The sequence below is a fragment of the Spinacia oleracea genome, chromosome 6 (assembly GCF_020520425.1).
Source record: "Spinacia oleracea cultivar Varoflay chromosome 6, BTI_SOV_V1, whole genome shotgun sequence".
NCBI lineage: Eukaryota > Viridiplantae > Streptophyta > Magnoliopsida > Caryophyllales > Amaranthaceae > Spinacia > Spinacia oleracea.
The window spans coordinates 142,628,503-142,652,736 of NC_079492.1; the positions used below are offsets into that span (position 1 = coordinate 142,628,503).

A 24,234-nucleotide genomic window follows, 5' to 3' on the forward strand; every position below is an offset into this window, starting at 1 on the left:
TTCGACTATCGAATCCATGAATTCGACATTACCATAATCTCGAGCGCAATACCAATCGCCAAGCAGCAATTTTGAATTCTGATCATCTTCAACCTTTTTGTTCTTTTCCCTCATTTTGTACTCCAATACTCTAGGTTTGTTCGTCTTTTTCCCTCTCATTTATATGCTTTTTTATTTTTTTGATTTGCGCTCACTTTCTTTGCTAATTATGCTAATAGTTAAACCTAATTATTCAACTGTGGATGTTGATTATTCTCTTGATGTTGATTCATTGTGGTTGTAAACCTAGAATATAATTCGAATTGTTAATTATTATGGTGTTGGATTTTGTTTTGTTTTTTGTTTGCAGTAATTTCGCAATTAGTCAATTTGATACTGCATTCGTAACTACAGTGCCAAATTTCTGAATTCGCCACTGTTTTTAGATAAGTAAACTAGTTGAATTTGTAAAATTTTACTTGTTTGGTTGTTTAATGTGGATAGCTGCTCAAAATTAAGTAATTTATAAGGTGTTCATTGATTTGATCTCTAACATTAGTACGATACTTTTGGATCACAATCTGTGGGATGAATTATATTGAAGAATATATATTCTACATTACAAACTAACCCTTTTAAAATGTCTAATGCACTAATTAAAGAATGTATGGAAATTATTTAACTAAATAAACAATGTAATACGTTGTTGCAAATTAGCAAATTAAACTCACTTTCATTTACTTCTCCTTAAACTTTTATTCTCCTTTCTCAAAATTTTCCTTTTTCTTAAATTAGAGAAGCTTATGATAGAAATTTGAGGACGCACACGGAAGTTTTAATGGACCTGAATAATTAAACAAAATTGCATTTTTATCATTGATTGTATTAATAAGAATTGTACAACAATATGTGCGAGAGCCCATGTCTCTCATTTATCTCTTTGGTAGAACCCTTGTTTCTACCCCTCATATTTTGTGGGAGCTTTCTTGATTGGCTCACCTATGAACTTATGCATACAACATATTCATAGTTGGTGTATCCTAGTTTCTAGAGTTTTCTACACTTGTCTAACATTACATAATTCCACATCACATGCATAATATACTTCTATATACATCATACTTGATTTTTTTCATTACTCATCTAGAGTAACCTCTAATAGTTTATAACCAAATATCCCACAATTTTCCACCTCGTTTATAATTTTGAAATCATTCAAATTTTAACGAACAAATTGCGGTATTCGTATCCAGTTGCACCATTTTGACAATGATGGTCTACGAACCCTCGACCGGGATCAAACAAATCGTTGTTCCATTAATTTTCCCATGTAGTGCTTAATAGGGGATATTGTTTTGCGATTCCAAAAAATGTTGGAACTTGCTTCCTGACACAACTTTGGTTAATATATCTGCGGGGTTCTCATTTGTATGCACCTTCATAGGAGAAATACTACCTTCCTCAATGACATCTCGAACAAATTGATATCTCATATCTATATGCTTGGTACGAGCATGATGAACCTGATTTTTAGCCAAATGAATCGCACTTTGGCTGTAACAACTCAGATTTACACATTCTTGCTTCAACCCCAAATCATCTAAAAGACCCCACAACCACAATTCTTCCTTAACTCCTTCCATAGCCATGTACTCGGCCTCTGTCGTAGATAGAGCCATTGTGGCCTGTAACATTAATCACCAACTAACAAAAGCACCATGTATTTTAAATACGTAACCAGTAGTAGATCGTTGTTTATCTAGATCACCGACATAATTCGAATCAACCAAACCATTTAGCTGACATGTATCTCCACCAAACACAAACCTGTGTCAACAGTATCCTTTAAGTACCTTAAAACCCATTTCACAGCTTCCCAATATGCCTTTCATGGATTCACCAAGAATCTACTGATAACACTAACCGCTTGTGAAATATCTGGACGGGTACACACCATGGCGTACATTAAACTGCCAACTGCACTAGCACAAGGTACATTATCCATGTATGTCTTATCTTCCGCTGTAGTAGGAGATTGTTTACTAGAGAGTAAAAAATGTGGAGCCAATGGAGTTACCATTGACTTAGCACCTTTCATCCCAAACCTTTCAATAACTCGCTCAATGTAGCCTTTTTGGCTCAAAAACAATTTTCGGTTTGATCTCTCTCTCCTAATCTCCATACCTAGTATTTTCTTTGCAGCGCCCAAATCTTTTGTCTCAAACTCTTCACCGAGTTGAGTTCTTAAAATATTTATCTCCAACTTGATTTTTGAAGCAATAAACATGTCATCCACATAATATAGAAGATATATATAATCTCATCTTCGACGTTTATGAATGTATACACAACAATCATAATTACTTTTTGAAAACCCTTGCTTTAATATAAAGAATCAAATCGCTTGTACCACTGTCGAGGAGATTGCTTCAAGCCGTAAAGTGCTTTTCGTATACGACATTCCTGACTCTCTTCACCCTCATCCTTGTATCCCTCAAATTGATACATATAGATTTCCTCATCCAAATCTATAAGAAGGTTGTTTTACATCAAGTTGTTCTAGCTCAAGATCACCATGAGCAACAAGACTTAATAGCACTCGAATAGAAGTATGTGTTACCACCGGAGAAAATATCTCATTGTAATCAACACCCTCTTTCTGTGCAAATTCCTTGGCCACTAGCCTAGCGTTATATCTTATACCATTAGTCTTGCAAGGATCATGTTTTCTTTTATACACCCACTTACAACCAATAGCAGTCTTTCCCACGGGTAATGGGACTACCTTCTATGTCTTGGATCGTTGAAGAGATTGCATCTCGTCCTCCATAGCAACTAACCAACTCTCTTTATCTTTGTCTTTGATAGCTTGTTTGAAGGTGACCGGCTCATCATCCTCCACCAAGAGTGTATATTCTACCAAGTTAACCTCCTCGTAATGCCTCATAGGTTTGTCTAACCCAAAATTCAGGATGCTCCAAAACCTCAACCAAGTCTTCTCATTCACTCCCTCCAAAAACCATTTTTCATCATTTACAAAATTCAAAATATAATAAAAACCTAGTTAACCGTGGAAAAAAAAAACACTTTCACTCCATCCTTTCCCCTTTCATTTTGATCCATAATTGGAAAATATTTCTGCAATTGATCTTCCAAATCAGTCCTGCTTCACTAAAAAAATGAAGGGAGGCGAAAGTATTAAAATAAGGAGGGCGACATATTTTCGCCTTTGAATATCTAATTAATCAAACAGGATGAGTTAAAATCGCCTTTTAATATCTAACCAAATAGGGCGACGTTGAAGTATTCGCCCTCCCTGATACAATTTGTGGAGCGTTAAAAGCCGCCCCATATTACTCAAAACCGCCCCACTATTTTCCTTTATTTTCCATTAGTACCCTTACTTAATCTTACTTTCCAATTATCTCACACCACCTAACCACCTCCGGCCACCATCGCCGGCCACTACCTCCGGCCACCACCATCACGTCGTAAGCGACAAAATGGACGGGTCTTCACAAGTGTTTTTTTTTGTCCGATTTTTTTTTTTAGAAACTTATGCATTTTTAGCTTGTACCATGGTACAAACTTATGAGTTTTTAGTTTCGACCATGGTATTGACTTACGCAATTTAAGCTTGTACCATGGAAGAAGCTTAAAATTCATAAGCCCGTACCATAGAAGGAGCTAAAAATTCATAAGTCTCTATTTTTTTTTTTTTTTTTCCGATTACACTAAATCAAATGCAACAACAAATCAAAATCTCTAAAAATGCATAAGTTTTTAAAGAAAAATCTGGACAAAAAAAACACTCTTGTGAAGACTCGGTCATTTTGTCTCCTACGACGTGATGGTAGTGGCCGGCGATGGTGGCCGTAGGTGGTGGCCGGCGGTGGTGGTTAGATTTGGAGCAGGAATATAGGTAAATGTTGAATAAGAGGGATAAATGAAAAAGGATATATGGGTAAATGAATAAGGCAGTTTTGAGTAATATGGGGCGGTAAATAGTAAGCCCTAAAATTAAGAGACGGATGCTGAAATTTTGCCAAACTTGATAGAAAAATAAGCAGATTAGTTGCGAAATTCCCTCTACTCGAGCATATTTTGTCCGCAACTAGCCATCCTTCACCCAAAAATTTCATTCGTTTTCCCCCAAATGTTTCGCAGAGCTCAAACTATTGGATTCATAGCTGTGCTCAAATTTCTCTGTCGCGCTCTCCCCTAAATCTCCAACCAAAAACCTTCACAAATTATCCAGTAAATTCTAATTCAACCGAAAATTGGTCGAATAACTCAACTCTTTCGCTGCTTAGTTTGTAAGCTTAAAGATTTGTTCGAAAATTGCTCGATAATTGTGGTTTCTGCTGCTTTTTTTCTTCTTCTGATTGTTGTCTTCGCAATTTGCGATTGGCGATAGATTATTGAACTTAATTTTTTGGTTTTGTATTTGCAGGAGATTTCAGGTTGGGTAATTCATAATTGCAACTCTAAGTAATAGTTTCTCTCTTCTTTTTCTAAAGTTTTATTAATCAGATTTTTTGTGAATTTTTAGGCTTTTAATTGTGCCTTATTGTCTGAATACAAGAGAATATAGATTGTGTTTATATGAATTTTGAATTTTTAAAGTGTTGGATCTATAATTGAATGTGAATTAATATCTTATTACATTTTTGTTGTAATTTCTATCTGGATTGAGTTTTTTGGTGTATTTCTATATGATTTTGATGTTACATTGCCTTCATGTGTGACTAATCCGAAGCATATAGTTTGTATTCTATCAATACTAAGGATAGTTAGGAACTCTTTGGCTATCAATTCACTTGTTAACTCTTAATTTTGGGTCCAATGGGGGGAAATGTTTGACAATTAACTTGGAATTTGAATTCATTTTTTGGTGGTTATGTATGATATTTCGATTTATGTTGGATAAGTTTGAAAAGGAGTGAAATTAATATAACAAATTCAATACAGATTCATAAGTTTTGATATTTTCTTCTTTATGTGAATTAGCATTTAAATTAGGACGAGTGGAAGGCTGGAAGCATATTACTTAAGCTGATAGACTTGTGTAACTGAAAGTATCAGACATATTGTGGTTTAGTCGATTTGGGTTATAGTGTAGTTCTTTCTCTGGATTCCTAGTCTTTTTCTCTGTGATGTTTTCTGATTCTAATTTCATACATGTTTTCTCAATTGCTTAGAATATGAACAATTAGACTAGACATTTTTATAATGAAATCTGAATTAGGGAAGGATGATAAAAGTAATAAAAAGAAGCCTGATTATATGTTTGTTGGACGCCTGGAAAATATTGATGGCCCAAAAGATAAGATGACCCTTAATTATGCAGTTTAGTTTAGTAAATGCCTGGGGCATTGAATCAACAGATATGTTAAGTGAGGAACGAAGAATAGGGAAGAAAGCCATGAGTATTGCTGTTGCAGGCATTTGTTTGCCCTTTGCTATGGGAACTGGTACGTCGTTTGTTCTCAGGGAAACCATTTCTAAAGGTGTTAGCTAAGGTCCATTTATTGTATTCATGGGGGTCGCGGCTTTTGTTGGCATGTGTATTCTTTTATAGTCCCTTGGAGAATCTATTTATTTGTTGCATTGTCATCAATTGCATTAACTGAGCAATTTTCTGATCCAGAAAGAGGAAAAAGCCAGCTCGGAGGAAACCAGTAAATCATGAACACTAGCCTTCAGAAGTTTGTATTGGATGATATTAACTAATTTTTTATATCAGGTATCACCATTAGCTAAGTTATTCAGTTCTTGTTATCAGAAACTTTGGTGTTCTTATTATCTTGGAATTGAAGGCCTACAGATATCACCTTCATTTCTTGTTCACCAGTCTCACCGCAACTTTAATGCGACCCGTAAAAAACCAGGAGTTTATCAGGAGAGCAAGAAGCATAGGACTGAAGTTTGCCAACAGGGGAGGCAACATAATGTCTCACTGTGGTAATTGCAATGGGTGTGCATACATTCTTTAGCAAGGCTGGTCACCTTGTAGACTCCACAGACGAAGTTGGCCACTTCGTAAAGGTGAGTTGATACCGTGTGCGTGTGACCTATAGAGCTGCAAGGTTAAGTTGCTTCACAGTTCACACTAGGTATGCACCCAAGACTCGTAATTGTTGTAAGTCGTAACCATGGTCCTATTACCTCTTTTACATATTGTTGTCCTCATGTTTTTTTGTGAAAATTTTACTACGAATGTATCATGAAAATGCAGACTCATTATAAAAGTAAGAAAGCTCCCTTTTATCAGGAATTTGCAAAGTCCCAAATATATATGATGATATTTTTCCTGATGTTAGAGTTTTTTGTATTGACTGACACTTGTTCGTTAAGTTTCAGACTATTTGCAGCAAATCATAACCTCTACAACAGTATCAGTACAAAATTCTGGTTTTTGTGATGTAAGTTTGCTTCTATACTTCGTCATGAACCAAGTACGACCAACTTAATATGAAAATAAAATTATGGGATGTATAATTGATGTTTCTGAATGCTGAATACTAAATGCATTGACAAATGAAATATTCAGCCATGGTGGAGGTTATGTTTTTTGTACAGTTATGCAGTTCGTCTACTTAACGCCCTACTCCTAATACAATTTGGCGTGGTTAACTGATATTTCTGTCTACCTTGTGCTACAGGGAAATAATACAAGTTTTGCAAATGCAAACTTGCCTCTTCAGGTTACAGATTATGAGCAAGGTTACAGATTATGAGCAAGAGTTTCCGATACTGGTGGTTTAGCTTCCTATACCTCCTACTTTGGTATGCAGTTTATACATGACACATCAGGCTTAGCAGCAAATCAAGGTATTGAAATCCGAATAAGAACAGGAAGTGCTTAATTCTTTTCAGTCTTGAATTTTTGCACTTGGATTTCAGATGTTGATTAACAATACAGAGCAAAGGTTTTCCATTCCCTCACCAGACAGGGTACTTTTATGCAGCTATATGTGTATTACTCACACAAGTGCATGAAAGTCAAGGGGAGCTCTCAAGTTTGAGCACTTCACGTTTTGGTCAAATTGCAATTTATGAGTTCATTCGCCATGATTGTTATTAACTAATTATTACCTAGTTTTGTTTACTATAAGCATTTCTTCAATAGAATGAATGCATTGGGCCATTGACTAAGTTTTTCTCAAAGTAGCACTAACCTATTAGCTCAAATGGGAGAGCATTGTGCAAATGCACAAAGATGTGGGTTCGAATCCCACGTGGGTAAATTATTTGATGTATTGGCTAACATTTAAAATGCAATGAGTTAGAGCGTTCTTTGTGTGAAACAGAAAGAGCTAGTTCTATCTATGAGTTCGCTGTAGCTCAACTTGCATTGGATATGCCGGAACTGTTGTGGAAGGTAATTAAGCTAGGTCTATAACTCTATATTGTTCTGCAGATTTGATTCATCTTAGGCATTGTACATCTCTTCAGGAAACTCTCTAGTTTTTAGGGTTGCATTCGAGATCATCAACCTCTTAAGCATGTTCTGCATTTCTGCTGTGTTAAATATTAAATGGATCATGTTGATTGTTGTTCGGCAGACATATCTGATATAACACCTTGGCTTTATTCCAGGGATATAACAAAGCATTCGAAAGAGTGGATCAACTATCCAAAGTTTGAAGCTTCTTCTGTCAAGGACAACTAAGGCTCAGACATGTCGGAGGATGGACTTCAAGAACTTGTACATAAAAACAAGAGATTGTGTACTCGACATACATGTCGTAAGTTCCATATGAATTTTCATCTCTTTTCAAGTTCTGCTCATGCAGTTGTTAATATACTGTTGGAGAGTATTGATTGAATATACTTCATTAATATGAACCAAATCATATGGCATATGGAATATCTATGATACTATTATTTCGAATAAAATAGAAGAAACTGAGTTACAATGTTAAACAATTTAAGATCTCAAAATTTGTTTGAGAACAACAAAATAAGAATTTTTCCAAAGCAAATTTAACAGAATCATCCATGATCATTATCTTTATTGAAGATGGTTCAGCTCATTTCCTCCCTTGGCTTTCTAACCTCTCTCTTAACATCCTTACTCCCATATACCTGCGAATCAAACACATCATTAGTATACTAATTTGAAGAATACTTCTTTATAATTTGTACATAATTAGCGAATTAATATTACCTTCCAAGCATCATAACAGTAGCTTGAGGATTAGTCCCAGGGGAATAATAAAAGGTAGATCCATCAATCACCCTTAAAGAGTCAACCCCAATAACCTTATAATCAGAATCCACAACTCTTTCTACCAAACAACCTCCATGGTAATGCCAGATAGTCATGACTGTATCCTTACAGAACTGCTCAAGCGAAGTTGATACATTGGCATGGTGAGGTAACATGTTTACTGGGGTACTAGCCGTCATATTAAGTAGAGTATGAACTGATTGACCTTGATACTTGAATTTGGAAAATGGTTGTGAGTCTATTACTTTTTCTATGGTTTGTAGCCCTTGCACACACCTTTGTAGGTCCTCGGGTTCTTGGAAATAGTTGAAGGTTACTGATGGGTTCTGGTTTGGGTCAAGACTTTGAAGCTCTAGGTGGCCCGTTGAGACTGGACCCATTACTTTCTCGATGATGAACCCGCCTTGGAAGGCTATGTCAGGTAGGTTTGACATTTGTTCAATGGCTTCGGCTAATGCTTCTGGGGTTCTTTGCTTTGGTGGTACTATGGACAGTTGACCAATCTGTAAAATGTGACATTATATTAGCAATGTTGCATTATATCTGTGTACTTTGTGTAAAAACTTGAGTTGCCCTGTACCGAAAAAGTAAGAATGCACCCCTTTGTAGTTTGTACCATACTTTTTCTAAACTATTATTGTAAATAAAACTTAAAGATGGTTGTGGGCTGGGATCTGGGCCGTGCCCACGGTTTGTGGGTCTGAACAGGTCCGGCCCATACCAAGCCCACTTGGGGCATATTGTGCAAAAAATCAAAATGCAGCCTAGGCCCAGATGTCCTCATCGTGCCTACGCCTAATTGGCTCGTACACAAAAGTAAGAACTCCCCCCCTTATGTACCCATGCTAAGCCCGCTTGTAATGGGTTAGGCCAAAAAAAATTAAAACCGCCCAGACCACGTGTCCTCATGTGGGGCCAGGTTGTCGTATATAAGCTTAATTTTACTAAATTTAGTGTACTTTGTCGTGCAGGGCCGGGTCGTGTCGTGCTTTTTCCAAAGTTATACGGCTCAGGCCTGATCCACGACCCACTACTTCATGCTAGTGACTGACCGTGTATTTTTCGTGTTGGGTTGGGCCTTGGGCCTGCCCGGCCCACAGCCATCGTTAATCAAAACCATTGGACTACTAACATTTCCCTGTCCCTTGGCGAGTTGTGACCCTATCTTAGCTTATCGTAAAACAAAAACTTGTTATTTTTATACCTTTGGAGAGAGCATGCCGAAGTCTCTTGGGTGGACGGTGCGGCCGCCGAAATTCTCACCACTAGCAGCCTCAATGTAGCTGCCAAAAGGGGTGATACCAACCACTTGGATGAGTGAGACCTCCACAGGGAGAGGAGAAGGGATGTAGATTGCATTCATTGGATTGTCTCTCATACCCTGTCCAACATTGGGCTGATCCAAAACCAAGCTAATATTATGGGCCTTAAGATGATCTGCTGGGCCAATCCCACTAAGCATTAGAAGTTGTGGGCTTCCTAATGATCCAGCTGATATTATAAGTTCACTTTTAGGCCCGGGATTTAGGTAGGCTGTGTGTCGGACCCCTTGCGTGTCCACGAATTGCACCCCGTTGGCTTGTGGCCTTGCTAGTCCTGCCCATTGTTGGAAATTCAGTCAATATTACGGATGAGTCGATATTTAAGTAATTGTGGGCGGAAAATTACTCAAATTACCATGCTTGGCTGTTCAGAGTTTGGTTTAAACCGCATCAAACCGTAAATCAAATCGTATTTTAGCGGTTTGGTTTACTGTTCGAAATTACGGTTTGGCTTGTAGCTTTTTTTTTAAAATCGTAATTTATGGTTTGGTTTGTAACATTTTTCAAAACCGTAATTTATTGTATGATTTCTTAAAAAATTGAAACCAACCAAACCACAAACCGTAATAAACCATTTTACGTTAAAAAGATATTTTTTAAATATTTAAAATAAGTTAAAACTAAGTTTACAAAGGTAAAATAATAATAACCAAGTTATTTACGTGATTTATTTTAATATATTGAAATTATCAAGTACTCCGAACTATTTTTAGGTGTTTAGCTAGGCTTATAGTGCGAACTATTTTTCTAAGAAAATTATTGGGAAATAAATTAAAAAAAAGTTAGACCGCAAACCAAATTGCTTTTATGCGGTTTGGTTTGGTCCGATTTGACACGTAATATGGTTAGGTTTGGTTGTGAAAAATGTCAAACCGTAATATTATTATTTGGTTTGGTTTATGTATTAAACCACACCAAACCAGACCATATGCGCCCAAATAAAAATGTGTAAAAAGAAAGGTACTTACCTTTGGTTTTGAACAAAATCTTGTGGACAGTAGCATGCAAGAGCACATTAATCCCATGGGGATTAGCATACCCCAACAAATCAGCAGCAGTATGCCTATTCCCTTCCCTATCAAAGATGCTTCCACCAATCTTAGTCCCATTCATATGATCATATGTAAACCCATTAAAAGGGACTATCCCAGCTTGTAGAAGCCCATCCCTAACAGCTGATTGCCACTCCCTCATTGGTGGCTGAAACGCCACCACATCCTCCACCCATTGGTAGGACTCGTTAACAAGACGTGGGTCCCACCCCACGTTTTGAACATAACCGGGTCCTGCACGGGTGTAGAACCCGGCATTAAGGCAGGACCCGCCCCCAAGGACACGGGCCCTTGCATTGATGACCCCGTCCTCGGATATAAACCGTTGGGACGGGGAGTTGGGGGATAGGTCCGAGAGGGCCGACCCAAAAGAGGAGAGGAGGGTAATGTTGGAATTTCCATAGGGTGAGCCGCCTCGCTCTAGGAGTAAGACGGTTGCGTTGTGAGAGAGGGTGGCGGCTAAGGGACACCCGGCTGTGCCACCACCGACGATGATGTAGTCGTAGTAGGAGGTTGGTGGTGCTGTTGTTGCGTTGTGGACAAAGCTATAGTTGGGTGCTGTCACCAAAATCACGTTGGAAACAAATTAGCTATAAGACCAAACATGATACATTATTAAGTGGTGCTTATAGAATTCGAATAAAAAGCGTTACATTAAAATAGCGTAGGAAAGTTTTTGTAGACTTGAATATCATTTATTTCTGGAAGACTTTTCAATGGCTACCATTAACCTGTAGCCATTGTAATTGCTTTCAATCTCAACCCTTTAATTTTTGAGACTAATCTTATCCATTCGATTGTTTGACTATAAGATTTTTTAAAATCAGAATCAAATTAAATTAAATCTATTTTAGTATTTTATATTTTGAGGAAACTGTTTTTCATTTTTTTTAAATAGAGAAAATAAATCGCTGAGGAACCACTGCTATACCTCATGCAACATTTTTGCAATCTCCATTGATGTGCCTCCAAAATGAAAGTCGTGATATTGTCATTTGAAATCAGTATCTATAAGTTCAATATTTATTTTATGCTGCAGTGAGACATTATCAACATTTAATTATCTCCATTTGTCCATCCAAATTGAACAACATAAATTTGATAGATCGGAAGCCGATGTATATCACCATCTATATACGAACAACTACCTCTCCTTTCTCTTCCGGCAAGATCGATTCTATACTGCTTTTTATTTATGAAATTGGTTTTTAGCTTCTTCCGTAAATTTCAAAATAGTTAATGCATGTTTTAATTCTACTCCGTATTATTTTCAAATCTGGATTTTAAATCATATGAACAAACCAATGGAATCAGATAAAATGGACAGGTTACAACTCGTACAAGTGAATTTTCGTAGAAGAAACTGAATTTTCATTTATTAATATTAATCTTATTTTTATAACTGTTTTAATTTTAAGATATATTAATTACCAAGTCAACCCAATGTATGGATGGTCCTGATTTAATATAGAAATTTAACGGTTTTGATCAAAAAATTACAATGGCTACAGAATTATTGTAGCCATTGTAAAATTATCCTTTATTTCTACTACACACTCCAAATTGTTTCTGCCTACACTAATCACATTTTTTTTTATGTGTGAATTTATCTTAAGAGCAATTCAAATTATAGGTGAGGTCTGGGAAATTCAACCTGAGATCTATCGTAATGAGGAAAGGAGAATTACAATTAAGACCATGGTTTCACTTAATATATAGTTGTAATTTCACCTATTCAGAACAAATTTCAATGCAACGTATATTTAACGACATGGTTTTCTCATGAGTGACAAACACGAACATATCATTAACAACTCTTACTAACTTAAAATTAGTTACTCCGTAGAAGTTACTAATTCAAGAATACACATCAATATAATTTTAACAAATTTCTACATTTAAATTAAAATGTATAACGTCAAATTCTGAAAGCTTTGACCATTTTTGTTGTGAGTTTTTCTATCTACAAGATCGAGCAAGTGTGAAGTTATCTTTGAATCAAAAGAATACCACCTAGCTAGGTACGTATGTATCCATCTTTTTTTATCGTGACAATCCGGTGATAACTTTGCTAACTTTAAATTAGCACCCACGATTGATTAAGTATTAAGTAAGTAACTTTTAATCATCAATTAGCGATCGAATTAGTATACTAAACTTATAATTAAAGTGTAAAAATAAATGTAAAATGTTACCTGTCTCAGAGGAAGAAAGGCCATGGAAGAAGAAGGAAGCAACAACCAAGAGTCTCCACCACCCAAGCTTTCCGTTACTCATTTTTAAGTGACACTAAAAAACTTGCTAAAACACTTAGAAAGTTTTTGGGTGTATATAGCTAATTAAACTTGCATGCTACACATAATAAAAATACACTAATAACTCCACTTATTATATACTATTACAAGAACAATAAAATAATTAAAGATGGACTAAAATTAGTTACTAATTAACGACCAATTTGGACGCCTAAAAATACTACCCCACTACAAAGATGATGCAAAATGTATATGCAATTATTTCGAATATTATTTTTAATTAAATTTAGTGTTTGACATAAATTCACAACATATATATGAGTCAATTTTTTTTTTTAAAGTAAATTAAATTAAGTGTGACAACTTACACAACGTGGATAGCGATCGATTTTGAAGGAGACTTCACTTTGGTGAAATTGTTTTTCAGAATAAAATTAGCAATATTTTTGTTAATTAAATATGGAATTGAAGCTTAGGTGAATTAATTGATTGTTGCAACTAACTTTGAATGCATTAATTTAAAGTACTTGACTACTTGGTAGTTTGGGTTTGACTTCAAGGTATATCTAGGCTAAGCTTTTGATGTTTGCCTTTGAGAAAGCTAAGTACGAGTACGAGTTCATTATAATGTTAGTGTGATGAAGAGAGACATAGGGAGATGAGAGATTGAGAGTCTATAGCGCAATTTGGATTATACATCCGGGTGAACAGTGCTCATTGTGCACCCTGTTGAACATTTATTGAAAATCTAATGAGCATGGAGAATAATTTCAATATACATGTACTAGTGAAATATTTAAACTATATGTTCTATGGATTTAAACTACATGTTCATTGGTTATATGTTTTTTGGATATGGACAATATGTTATTTGTATTTGAACTATATGTTCATTCAAAAATCGGGTGCACAGTGAGCATTGTGCATTTATGCACCCGGGTGCATAAACCATATTTTGAGTCTATAGGCTATAGCCAATGAGTGCAACGTGGACTCAACGACATGCTTAAGCGGTTTAGCTCCAATCCGACGATTTGAAATAACCCACATATACAAATTACAAAATGTTATTTCCAAAGGAAAATTTAGTAATATTAATATAATCTTTGGCCGATTTTCTTTTATTAAAGCCTATCTACGGCATTTTTTTAATAATTCCACATTTACTAACCAACGGCATATTTTCAATTTCCAAAAGGCTACAAATAATAAATCCCATAAGAGAATATCCTCAATGTGTAACAAGTACTTAAAAGATGGTTACGGGTCGGCCGGCACAAAAAAAAGAACGGATCGACACGAGCACAAAGGGGTAGGTCATGGACTGCGTCTTTTTTGGAAAAAAACATGACAAATCCGGCCCGGACTAGTAAAACATGCTAAATGTAATAAATTTAGGCTTAGGCATGATGGTCAGGGTTGCTTTTTGAAATTTTTGACTCAAAGCATTACAAACCGGTTTGGCGTAGACGGGTCAATCCAGCCCAAAGTTCGGTCTGTCCCACAACCATCTTTAGTAGTGCTTGTTTTAAGAGTAGTGCTCCGTCCGTAATACGGATTCCATTACGAAGTACATTACGGTGTACCAGTATACTACTAGTTGAGGAGTACTGGTTCAAAGGCTCAACTCTCAAGGCATTCATTTTCTTCTGAACTAGGACCACTTTGAGCCATCAATATCACTAAGCTGGCCGTGGCCGGCGAGCTTGAGAGCGATAGACTTCTCAATAACCAAGCTATAGACAGTGAATGACCTGGTCAGCTTTGAAATATGTCAGTTGATCTCCAAATATGCTAGTGTCATCTTCATTTTTGGACCACCATATTTAGAGCCCCCGTACATTACATCAATAGATTGATCGATAGGTACAACACTACAATGAAATTGTTAACTTAATACTCCCTCTGTCCCGGAATACTTGAAACGGTTTGATATTAGTGGTCAAAATTGTGCATTGGCAAGCGTTGTTGTGACTATTCTGGGATGGAGGGAATACAACTTACGCGTGTTCAATTTATCAAGCGTATGTGTTCTCCCCCGACTCCATCATCACATAATTGTATGAATGCGCAAAGTATCACATGATACTACGGAGTACTCCGTATATCACTACTATGAAATATCCAAAATTTTCATAAAAGCTGCAAAGGAACCATGTTGAAATGAACATTATTACTGCCCACGGCAAACCACCTCAAGTATTTAGCTAAAGAGGCTCAATTGAGGGCAAACTAACAAAATAGGCCTATCTTGCCCTACAATATACATCAAAAACAGGTGAAATGTCAAAACTGGAAAAAATAAAATAAATAACAATCAAAATTTGAGAGTTGAGAATGGAAAAGGAGGAATTGTGTGGATGCTCATGACTGAAGTAATCAGTAGAGAGAGTTGTAGGTGTAGCAAGTAGCAATTATGCAGCCAACGCAAATAAGAAACGAAGGTAGAAGAGTCAGATTCAGTAGACTACTTGTACCCAACAGCCCGATCAGGGTGATTGTGCCATCTGCAACCACTCTTGCTAGTGTTCCAGCTTCTGTTGATAGCAGTCCACCATTGTATGTCCCGCGTGAGAGTCTTGATGACATTACCCGAGAGAGGAGCGACAGGTTCACCCCTACAAGTTAACATCAAAATTTCATTGAGTTTCAAGAGAAAACACTTGTAATGTTACTTTATTTTGATCTAGTAAAACTAGGATGTATTAGGTTCTACTACCACCGTCCAGGCTTAGTTGTCACGTTGCTATTTTATATTATTCCATCAACGTATCAACTAATTTCGGACAACAGATATGAAGCATTTTCCTTATAATTTTTGTCTGTATTTGTTCAATGCTGAAAATTTACCATCTACTCTTGATTATTGCATGTTCATTAGTATCATTACTGATCCAGAATGCTACATGCATCTCATAGCTTAACATCAACCTTACACTATTTCTAAAGAAAATGAGTTTCCAACAGATATATAGCAGTAACCACTTGTGTGATGATTTAGATCTATTATGCCTACCCCCGGGGATAGAGTTGTCAGTACAGTATGCTTCAAATTTAGGAATTTAAACGGCAGATAAGTGTATAGTGTAGAGATTACTAGAATCTTACCCTCGAGAACTTCAGCAGAGACGAACATGATCAGGCCTGAACAGACATATTGCGGGACAGTATACTTAACAAAAAAGTTGAAGCTAAGCAGGATGCCTATGCAAACCATAATCTGGGACGCCAACAAAATTTGCCTGCAACCAGAAGTCAAAATATAGTGGGTGTTTAGTAGATGAAAAGTTAGCCAATACAACACCAGCAAACAGTAAAAATTGATCAATATTACAATCAAACTGTTCAAATTTTTCTTCCAATCGTTCTTCCTTCGAAAGGTTATTCTAATTCAAAAGTCAGGTGCTAAGAAATTACTAAAACCTCAAATAAGCTATTGTACAATCTGCTTTATCAGGGAACACCTAAGAAAAACCTACGGCTGAAATGGTGACTATATTAACTGATGCTATTTTTATCCATTTTGCTAGATCCTTTTTATTGTCGACAGTTTGAATACTCTGAATTTATGTGCTCCCATTTGAAAATTGAAAGACATCAAATAACTTGCATAATTTGGTCAGAGAAAAAACCTCTTAAGACTAAGGGAAATCAAATAGAAACATACATTTTCTACCTTATACTGACTGAAAGCAAGAACAATACCTCTCCTGAAACATGTTACTGATGTAGCTTCCAACAACTATATTCACAGGAAGTACCGTCAGACCAAGGCAGGCGAGAAAAATAGACACGGAGCTTGTAGTCCAACCAAAATAGTATGTCGTAACAACACTAGATTCTGAAAGTAAGATTTCCATTGCATACTTGAGCATGAAATATATCAACAATTGGACCTGAAAACATCAAAAAAGGAAACGCAGTGTCAGTAACAGAGGACCCCTAGGCGGACTATTGTTGTTATGCCACTCTCAAAGCCACTAGGACACAGCTTACTCACTAAGATCATCTAATGTAACATTTAGAAATAACACAGTATCTGGAGGCCCCATTGTCCTGTAAATATCCCCCTTGCCAAAGGATTATGTGAAGCAGAAGGGTTACAGAAACCATGCATATAAAAAGAGCACGATAAATGAGAGAGGAAATTGCGACTGATTAGAGGCCACCCCTTATATCATGCTTAGAATATACGAAGTATATAAAAACCATCTATGTCCGATAGTAAAAGAATATTCAGACAACAACAATACAACTTGCTCTTTGTATAAGAATGAAGTCTTGAGGACACAACTCACTAAACCATTCATAAGATACCAAGGTTATACAATCAAAATTAGGAGTACTAAAAGCAATGAGCTTTTATCATATCAATATATGCAACTGAATTTGCATTGATCAACTCAATAACGTAATTAAAGACTATACCAAGTAACTTGAGTTACATGACATGATGTCAATAGTCAAGTCATCCATGACATGTGTATGGAAGAGGCATAAGAGTTCTGGTAACAGCAGGACTAGGCATTTGATTGCATACCTTAATAGAAGGCGTGAGCAATCTGTAAGCAGATGCAAATGAAGTGACTGGTTTGCGGGATTCTTCAGGAGCTTCTTCACTTTCGTCACATTCTGCATCACCGTCATCATCATCACCATTTCGTTCCTTTTCTTCTGAACTTCTCTCAATCTTTTCCGTTATAAGCAAAGGTTGCTGAAGACCTCTCTCCATCACATCATTCTGCTGTGTTTCTGTCAAGAAAATGGATTAGATGCGCAATATTCAAACATTCACAACAACGTAAATGTACAACAATAACCATCAAAAGTCAAAAGTCATCAAGCAGACAAGCAGAATGCATAGCTCCAACACTGATAAATACGCTAGGGCCGAAGTACCATTTTCTCCAAATCAAAAAAACAGAAGATGCAGTTTGACAAATCAGAGACAGCCTTATCTCATCCACAAGATGCAGTTTTCAAAATTAGAATACAGGTGATGGTTACTAAAGCGCTCTAAGATGTGGTCTGGAACTAGCATTCTCCATGATGTGCGTGGTGAGGCATACTTGTATCAAGTAAACAAGAAAATATCAGATACGCCATGATCAATTTACCAGTAATATACTCTCAAGGATAAAAATGGAATATGTAAATGTTCAAAACTAAAACGCATCAACTTCGAACGTCAAAACTTTAGCCTAAATCTTTCGACACAGTACAAATGGTGTAACAGTGACAACCATTAACCAGGGTGACAACCATTAACCACGTGTTGCACTTCCAGAACGCTAGCCTACGGAGTAAAATGTAGTTGACATCAAATGTCTTGGAATGGATAGATATACTAAACTACTTAAACATCAACTGCTACCTAGAAAGCTAAACACATGGATAATAAGTGCAAATGTTTAAGATTTCAATAACCATGTCTGAAAATCAATCCTACCAAGATAATTCCAAGTAAATTAGCAGTTGATAAAACATATCAAACCTACCAAGATAACTCTTTAAGTATTATTAAACATCTCATTAAACATATTGCTTCCGGAAATAATCTAGTCTCTTCAGCAGCAATTAGCAGCACAATTGCCAATATATTTTTCAGTGGTATCTGATTACAGCGTAACATTAGAATTACCACATAGCCAAGTCATGTCAAGAGTTTCAAATTTGGAAAAGGAACCAACAAAAATTCCATGAAAATGTTTTCCATTTAAAATTGACGTTTAGACAGCTAAGTCAATGTCATCAAATCACAGAGCTCAAGGCAACCTGTCGACAACTACAAAATTTAGCAGGACATGAACTATCATTTTACTTGACCATTATCATGATCCTATAGAGAGATTTTTTTTTCTCTCTACTCTGTTCCGAGTCCTATAGTAAGCATACCTGTGTTAGATTGTTGTTCCACATAATCATCCTCATGTGAAGGTTCTTTAAATGCAATCCACAGCCAAACTAAATACAGCAGCCAGGCAACTGCCATAACCCAACCAGGAAGAGTATCCTGGTTGAAGGTCAAGTTGAAAAGCTTGAAATTTGTTTGGAGTAAGCCGGCAAGAGCGGGGCCACATGCCATTCCAAGAGCACTTGCACTGACGAAACCAGCTGATGCTTGCATTCGAATCTTAAGGGGCACGCAATCACTGATGTAACGCCGGTTAACTGCTCTAGCAGAACCCAATCTGAAAAATCAAATAAACAAATTTGCTAAGCCATCCAATTTGTTGTTCCTATCAAAAGACACTTTCCAAACAAAAAAAACCCAACAAAGAAAAGATCCAAAACAGAGGAGACGGTCTCAACATACCCACAGAAGACACGACCAATCAAGAGAATCCATATTGAGTTGAAATCAAAAGCCAATGCATACATGATATTTCCCACAAAAAGAACGATGCTGCTAAATACAAGAGGTCTGAAGTATGATCTGTTAGACCAGGCACTGAAATACACTGAAGAAAAGACCTGTGCAACAGCCATTGCACCAATAACAATACCACAGACTGTTGCAGCAGCTCCAAGGCTCATGGAGTAATCATCGGCAGTTGGAACAATAATATATGTATTGATCATGTATAAAAATGTGTTTGCTAAGTTTAAAATAAGCGAATCGAAATGGTAGCTTTTGTCAACAAGTTCCTCCTCAACTGGACTTGGTAATATCTCATCCTGCATGATAAGCGCATGTTGCGCTAAGAAGTGAAGGAAATTCGTCGAGTAGCCCAACCTATCTACAGCTGATTTTATGGAATCAATTACAGGATCCTGCAGTAATACCATTTAAGTGATTCGTCAAGGGAAGCTCCTATACTCAACAAATAAAAAGAACAGGAACATGCATTCTAGCAAAAAATTAGCAAGCAACCTGAAGGGGTAGAGCAGGCTGATCATATATCGATGCATAACTTCCTTGGCGCTCCTGCAAGTCTCCGAGATTGCGAGTTATAGCTCCCACAACGGCTCCTATTCCCTGCACGTAGTACATGTCAAAAAGTGAACAAACAAGGAAGTGGAAAATGCTCGATATAAAACCGTGTACACTTTTAAGAATGGATGACATAGAAGTTTAAATCTGACTAGGAAAACTCACCACATGCTTGAAGACTTGCTGCAGCTGAGAATAAGGATGATCAGCACGTGTTTTCACATAGTAATCAGTGAAACGGTAACCAAATCGCTTATCAAACTTCTTTAGAATCTTACGAAGACCAATAGCATTAATCTCAACAAAGTACAGAAGCTTTAATAAATCCAGCCCAACTTCTCTATATGCTTCCCGCAATTGAGATATTGTTGCTATGTCTGACTGTTGATCAGGAGAGTTATGCTGCTCTCCAAGTTTGGCTAACCTCCCAGCAAGGAGCCCTTGTTGTTCCAAAAGGAAAAGGACGATTTTTTCGATCTACAACAACAACATAGCATAAACTTTAAACGTTCAACTGGAGTTCATTTCAAAACTGAACAGTCAATCGAAGAACATTCCAAAAAGGTAAAAAACACATTTTCCTACCTGAATGTCTAACATTCTTGAGAAGTCTTTCAACACCTGCCGTCTTCCCAGTGTTCCAGTCTCTATATGTTGACCATATTGTTTGACTTTCTTCTTCATTAGTTTGTAGTTGATGTAATACCTAAAACAGACAAAACACCGCAATTAGAAGAGTTTCAAACATCATGGAACGTATATGAAATTAAACAGATGCCCCTCCTCAAACCAAAGCAGCTAATTTAATTGACTGCTAGTACATATCAAAATATCAAGGCATCAAACAATCATATCAATACATCATGTCCATACAGGTTTGGCACTGCAGTGAATACCCCCGTCCACAGATTGTGTGTGTACCATGAATTCAAAGTGAACAATGCAAAAATAAATATAACTAGATTGCCATTGTTTAGTGCATTCAGTAGCCTCTCAATATCTGTAAAACGCCTGCATATTGTAGTTTCCAAAAGTAGAAAACCATAAAGTTGTTCAGTTGATAAAAACAATGTGTACAGCTGGGAAGTTCCATCTCTCATGAAATATGCAAATGTAGCCCTCTCTGCATAAACTATACTTCCAGCAATCGACCAAGCACTGTGTGCAACTCCCAAATGCAAGCACTCAATGATTGCAAATTCTTAAGAAATGCAAGAACAAACATCCAACTAGACAACCACAAAGTGTAAAAACGTTTTCTTTATACAACACAAAAGAGGCATAAAACTCCAAACATGAACGTAACATACCCTTGCCATTCTTGGAGCTGCCTTTCTTTCAACTTTTTCCCAAAAGCAACCATCTTGAATGATCTGGTGAACAAAAAGAGATACAAATTATCAGTCCTTTACTAAAAAGAGGAAATCAAAACAGGTTTCTGTAAATCTAATAACAAAAATACTGCAAATTATACCAAAACATAAACACCTTTCTCTTCCCTTATCGACAAAGCCTGTTGACAGAAAAGAATTCTACCCTCTCACTAAACAGGCAGAAATCGTCTTTATAATCAATGCCTCATCTCCCAACATTTTAAATGATATATTTCCCTGAAGTTGTTATTTGTCAACAACTTAGTTGCCATGCATTATTAAGTAAACTATGTCAATTGAAATCGGGCATTAAGTAGTCGAAAACATCACTGACACACTTAAATAAATAAGAGTCCGAAACTCTAAACACCCGTTTCTGGTTTTTGATTTGAAGAGGTCTCTAGATAAGTGCTTCAAACTTGTGTTGAACTCGCCATAATTGACAGTATCCTCGTTAAGTCACCCCCATTGCCTTATCCTACTTAACAAATCAGTACTAGCAATATTCACAAATAATAAAATTGACTGTTCTTCAACGAATATATTGACCAAAACTCGGTTACGTCTACGTAATTAAACACCCCCATCCCCATCTCAAACCAAATGCGGCAAGCAAGTCATATTGATGTTCAGTCTCCTCCAAAAGATCCGCTCTCTCCGAATAAAATTATCTTGAAAATTGAATTCATCAAAGAACAATAAACAATCTAAGTTGTTTAATATCATCACAAAGACGCAATCAGTAACTCGATTGTTGTATGTTGTATGTTGTATCCGATCAAATTACATACAGCAATTGAATTGTTGATAAGATATTTAATGACATTTGTGTATCTTATTATTATAAACAAAGATTGAGTAATAGTTTTAAAAAATTAAGCAGCTACTACGATCAATTAAACAATTAATTACAACAACAATTTCAACTCATTATGAATAAGTCCGCAATCAGCAAGACTAATTCAGCTCTTCATTTGTAATTTACGATTTTAAATTGTCAAATTCAATGAAACTAGTCATCAAAACAACCAAAACCACAAATTCGAAATCCAAATTAATCTCTGAAACTAAACCACAAAATAATAAATTTAAAGATGAAGCAAAGGTAATCGATTAAATAAACAAAAATAACGTTGACAATTAAAAAGAATAAAATTGAAACAAAAATAAACCTGATGCGGAGGAATCGAGAGGCTAATTAGATGACCATCAACAAATAGAATGACGACGAGTTGTGATACGGTCCGCAGATTTTGCCGCAAAATCGAAGAGAGAGAAAGATAGACAGCAAAACTATTGGAATAACTAATTTGAAATTGAGGAACTTCTGATAGTACTCCGTATTAAATATTAATCATGCAACAACAGAAAGGAGGAGAGAGAAAGAGAGAGATGGGAGAGCTGCTGGCCTGCTGTTACTGCTGCCGCCAAAGGAATACCTATATTCTCTCCTTCTACCGAGTATTTTAGTTTGTGACGGTTATTTGATTCAAATCAAAATTGAATGCATACACCATTTTATTTTATTTTATTTATAGGGAAATTGATCAAATGAATGAACACTTGTGACTTGTGAGTTGTGTCATTTATGTGGTTGTGCATGTTGTCATTGTGTGCTTGGGGGTGAGGCCATGTTTTGTTAGCTTAAAATAAGGGGATCTAATGTCAATTTTCTTTTATTGAGTCATATACTATACACTTCTCTTTGATTTTGTATGATTTGATCTAGTGTAATAATGATTTGAATCTTTGAAATTGATTGAAATGTGAATTCTAGAGAAATGAATATGGATACAACTTTAGTAATTTTGTATCCATCGTTTCTACCTTTTTATGTTAGGTATCATTCTATTCATATGAATTTCACTTATATTATCTAATTGGCCTTGAACTATTTTATTTTATTACGGAGTACTCCTTATCTTATCTTATCTTATTTGAACTTATCTTATTAAAAGTTATAAAAGGTGTCTTTTAATCTTATCTTATCTGAAATTATCTTATATGAACTTATTGGCCCTTCTTTTATCTTATCTTATTTCGTATTTTATTAAACCTGAAATAAGTGAAAATAAGTTGAAAAGAACAGAGCTTTAATATAGGAATACGAGTTATCATAAGAGAACAGATGTATCCATACGTTTGGATCTAGTATGGATACATATAAACTCTCTTCAGCTCTCCTCTTCCCCTCTCATATCTCAGCATGAGATGAGATCTAGATGATGGTGAATAAAGTAAACAAAAAAGTTACAAATAAAGTGTAAAGTATTTTATATTAAAAGGGGTGAATGTGATTACAAAAAGTACTATAATTTTGATATTGGTTACGAATTTCATGAGTAATTCAACGCTCAACCTTCTCTCTTATTCTCTTCTCTCTATAATCACATACCATTAGTAGCTTCATGACGATGCGACATGCATGTTATATGCTCGCAAAATTCATCAAATTTGTTTTCTAACAAAAATTGAGCAAATGCTAGCAATAAGATTTAAACCTAAGACTAAGCATTAAACTTATTTGTGAATTGTGAGTGGTGACTTATAAATTTAGCAAAACTTATATATTTTGTTTGTACATATATGAACCTTACACGTGTTTTATTGCAAAGTTGCAAGTTATAATTTGTTGGAAATAAGTCAAAAGGAACACGATAAGGGCATGAGTTTTGGACAAAGGCATATAACAAGAGTAACACATTTTTATGGACAACTACCTCAGTTTCTTAAAGATTTAGTTGGTTGAATATAATAAAATATGGATACATTAAGAGACATGTGTAAAAAGGTAGGTGAGATATAATAAAGCAAAGTGTAAAAAACATTATGAAACAAACTAAAACGGAAAGTGTAAAGATATTTTTGAAATGGATATACTATATAGTAATATTAAAAGTATGTGCATTGGGACTTTGGGAGTGGCTCTCCAAGTAGTTCTCCAACAAGAATTATATCTTTGCCAACATCAAGACACCTCCAAGAACGGGTTCTTGTTGAAAAGTGGAGAATAACTTTGGTTGTGAAACACAATTAGTTATGAACGTATGGACCACCAAATAGTAAAAAGAGATTGGAGAGCT

At 36.0% G+C, this 24,234-nt stretch overlaps 2 protein-coding genes across 2 annotated transcripts; both read right to left on the minus strand.

Moving 5' to 3' along the window:
* Positions 1 to 7,840: 7,840 nt before the first annotated feature.
* Positions 7,841 to 12,962, minus strand: LOC110784321 (protein HOTHEAD). The gene is made up of 5 exons (XM_021988760.2): positions 12,785 to 12,962; positions 10,506 to 11,147; positions 9,420 to 9,811; positions 8,153 to 8,718; positions 7,841 to 8,070 (listed from the first exon to the last, which is right to left on the minus strand). The coding sequence occupies exons 1-5, from the start codon at positions 12,864 to 12,866 to the stop codon at positions 8,016 to 8,018; spliced, it is 1,737 nt and encodes a 578-aa protein (XP_021844452.1). The 5' UTR covers positions 12,867 to 12,962; the 3' UTR covers positions 7,841 to 8,015.
* A 2,025-nt stretch (positions 12,963 to 14,987) lies between these two features.
* On the minus strand, positions 14,988 to 22,685 carry LOC110784343 (SPX domain-containing membrane protein At4g22990). Its single transcript, XM_021988783.2, has 11 exons — positions 22,324 to 22,685; positions 21,089 to 21,151; positions 20,364 to 20,484; positions 19,944 to 20,255; positions 19,719 to 19,823; positions 19,161 to 19,618; positions 18,740 to 19,035; positions 17,385 to 17,596; positions 16,550 to 16,740; positions 15,953 to 16,086; positions 14,988 to 15,462 (listed from the first exon to the last, which is right to left on the minus strand). The coding sequence occupies exons 2-11, from the start codon at positions 21,139 to 21,141 to the stop codon at positions 15,224 to 15,226; spliced, it is 2,121 nt and encodes a 706-aa protein (XP_021844475.1). The 5' UTR covers positions 21,142 to 21,151; positions 22,324 to 22,685; the 3' UTR covers positions 14,988 to 15,223.
* Between the last annotated feature and the right edge of the window lie 1,549 nt (positions 22,686 to 24,234).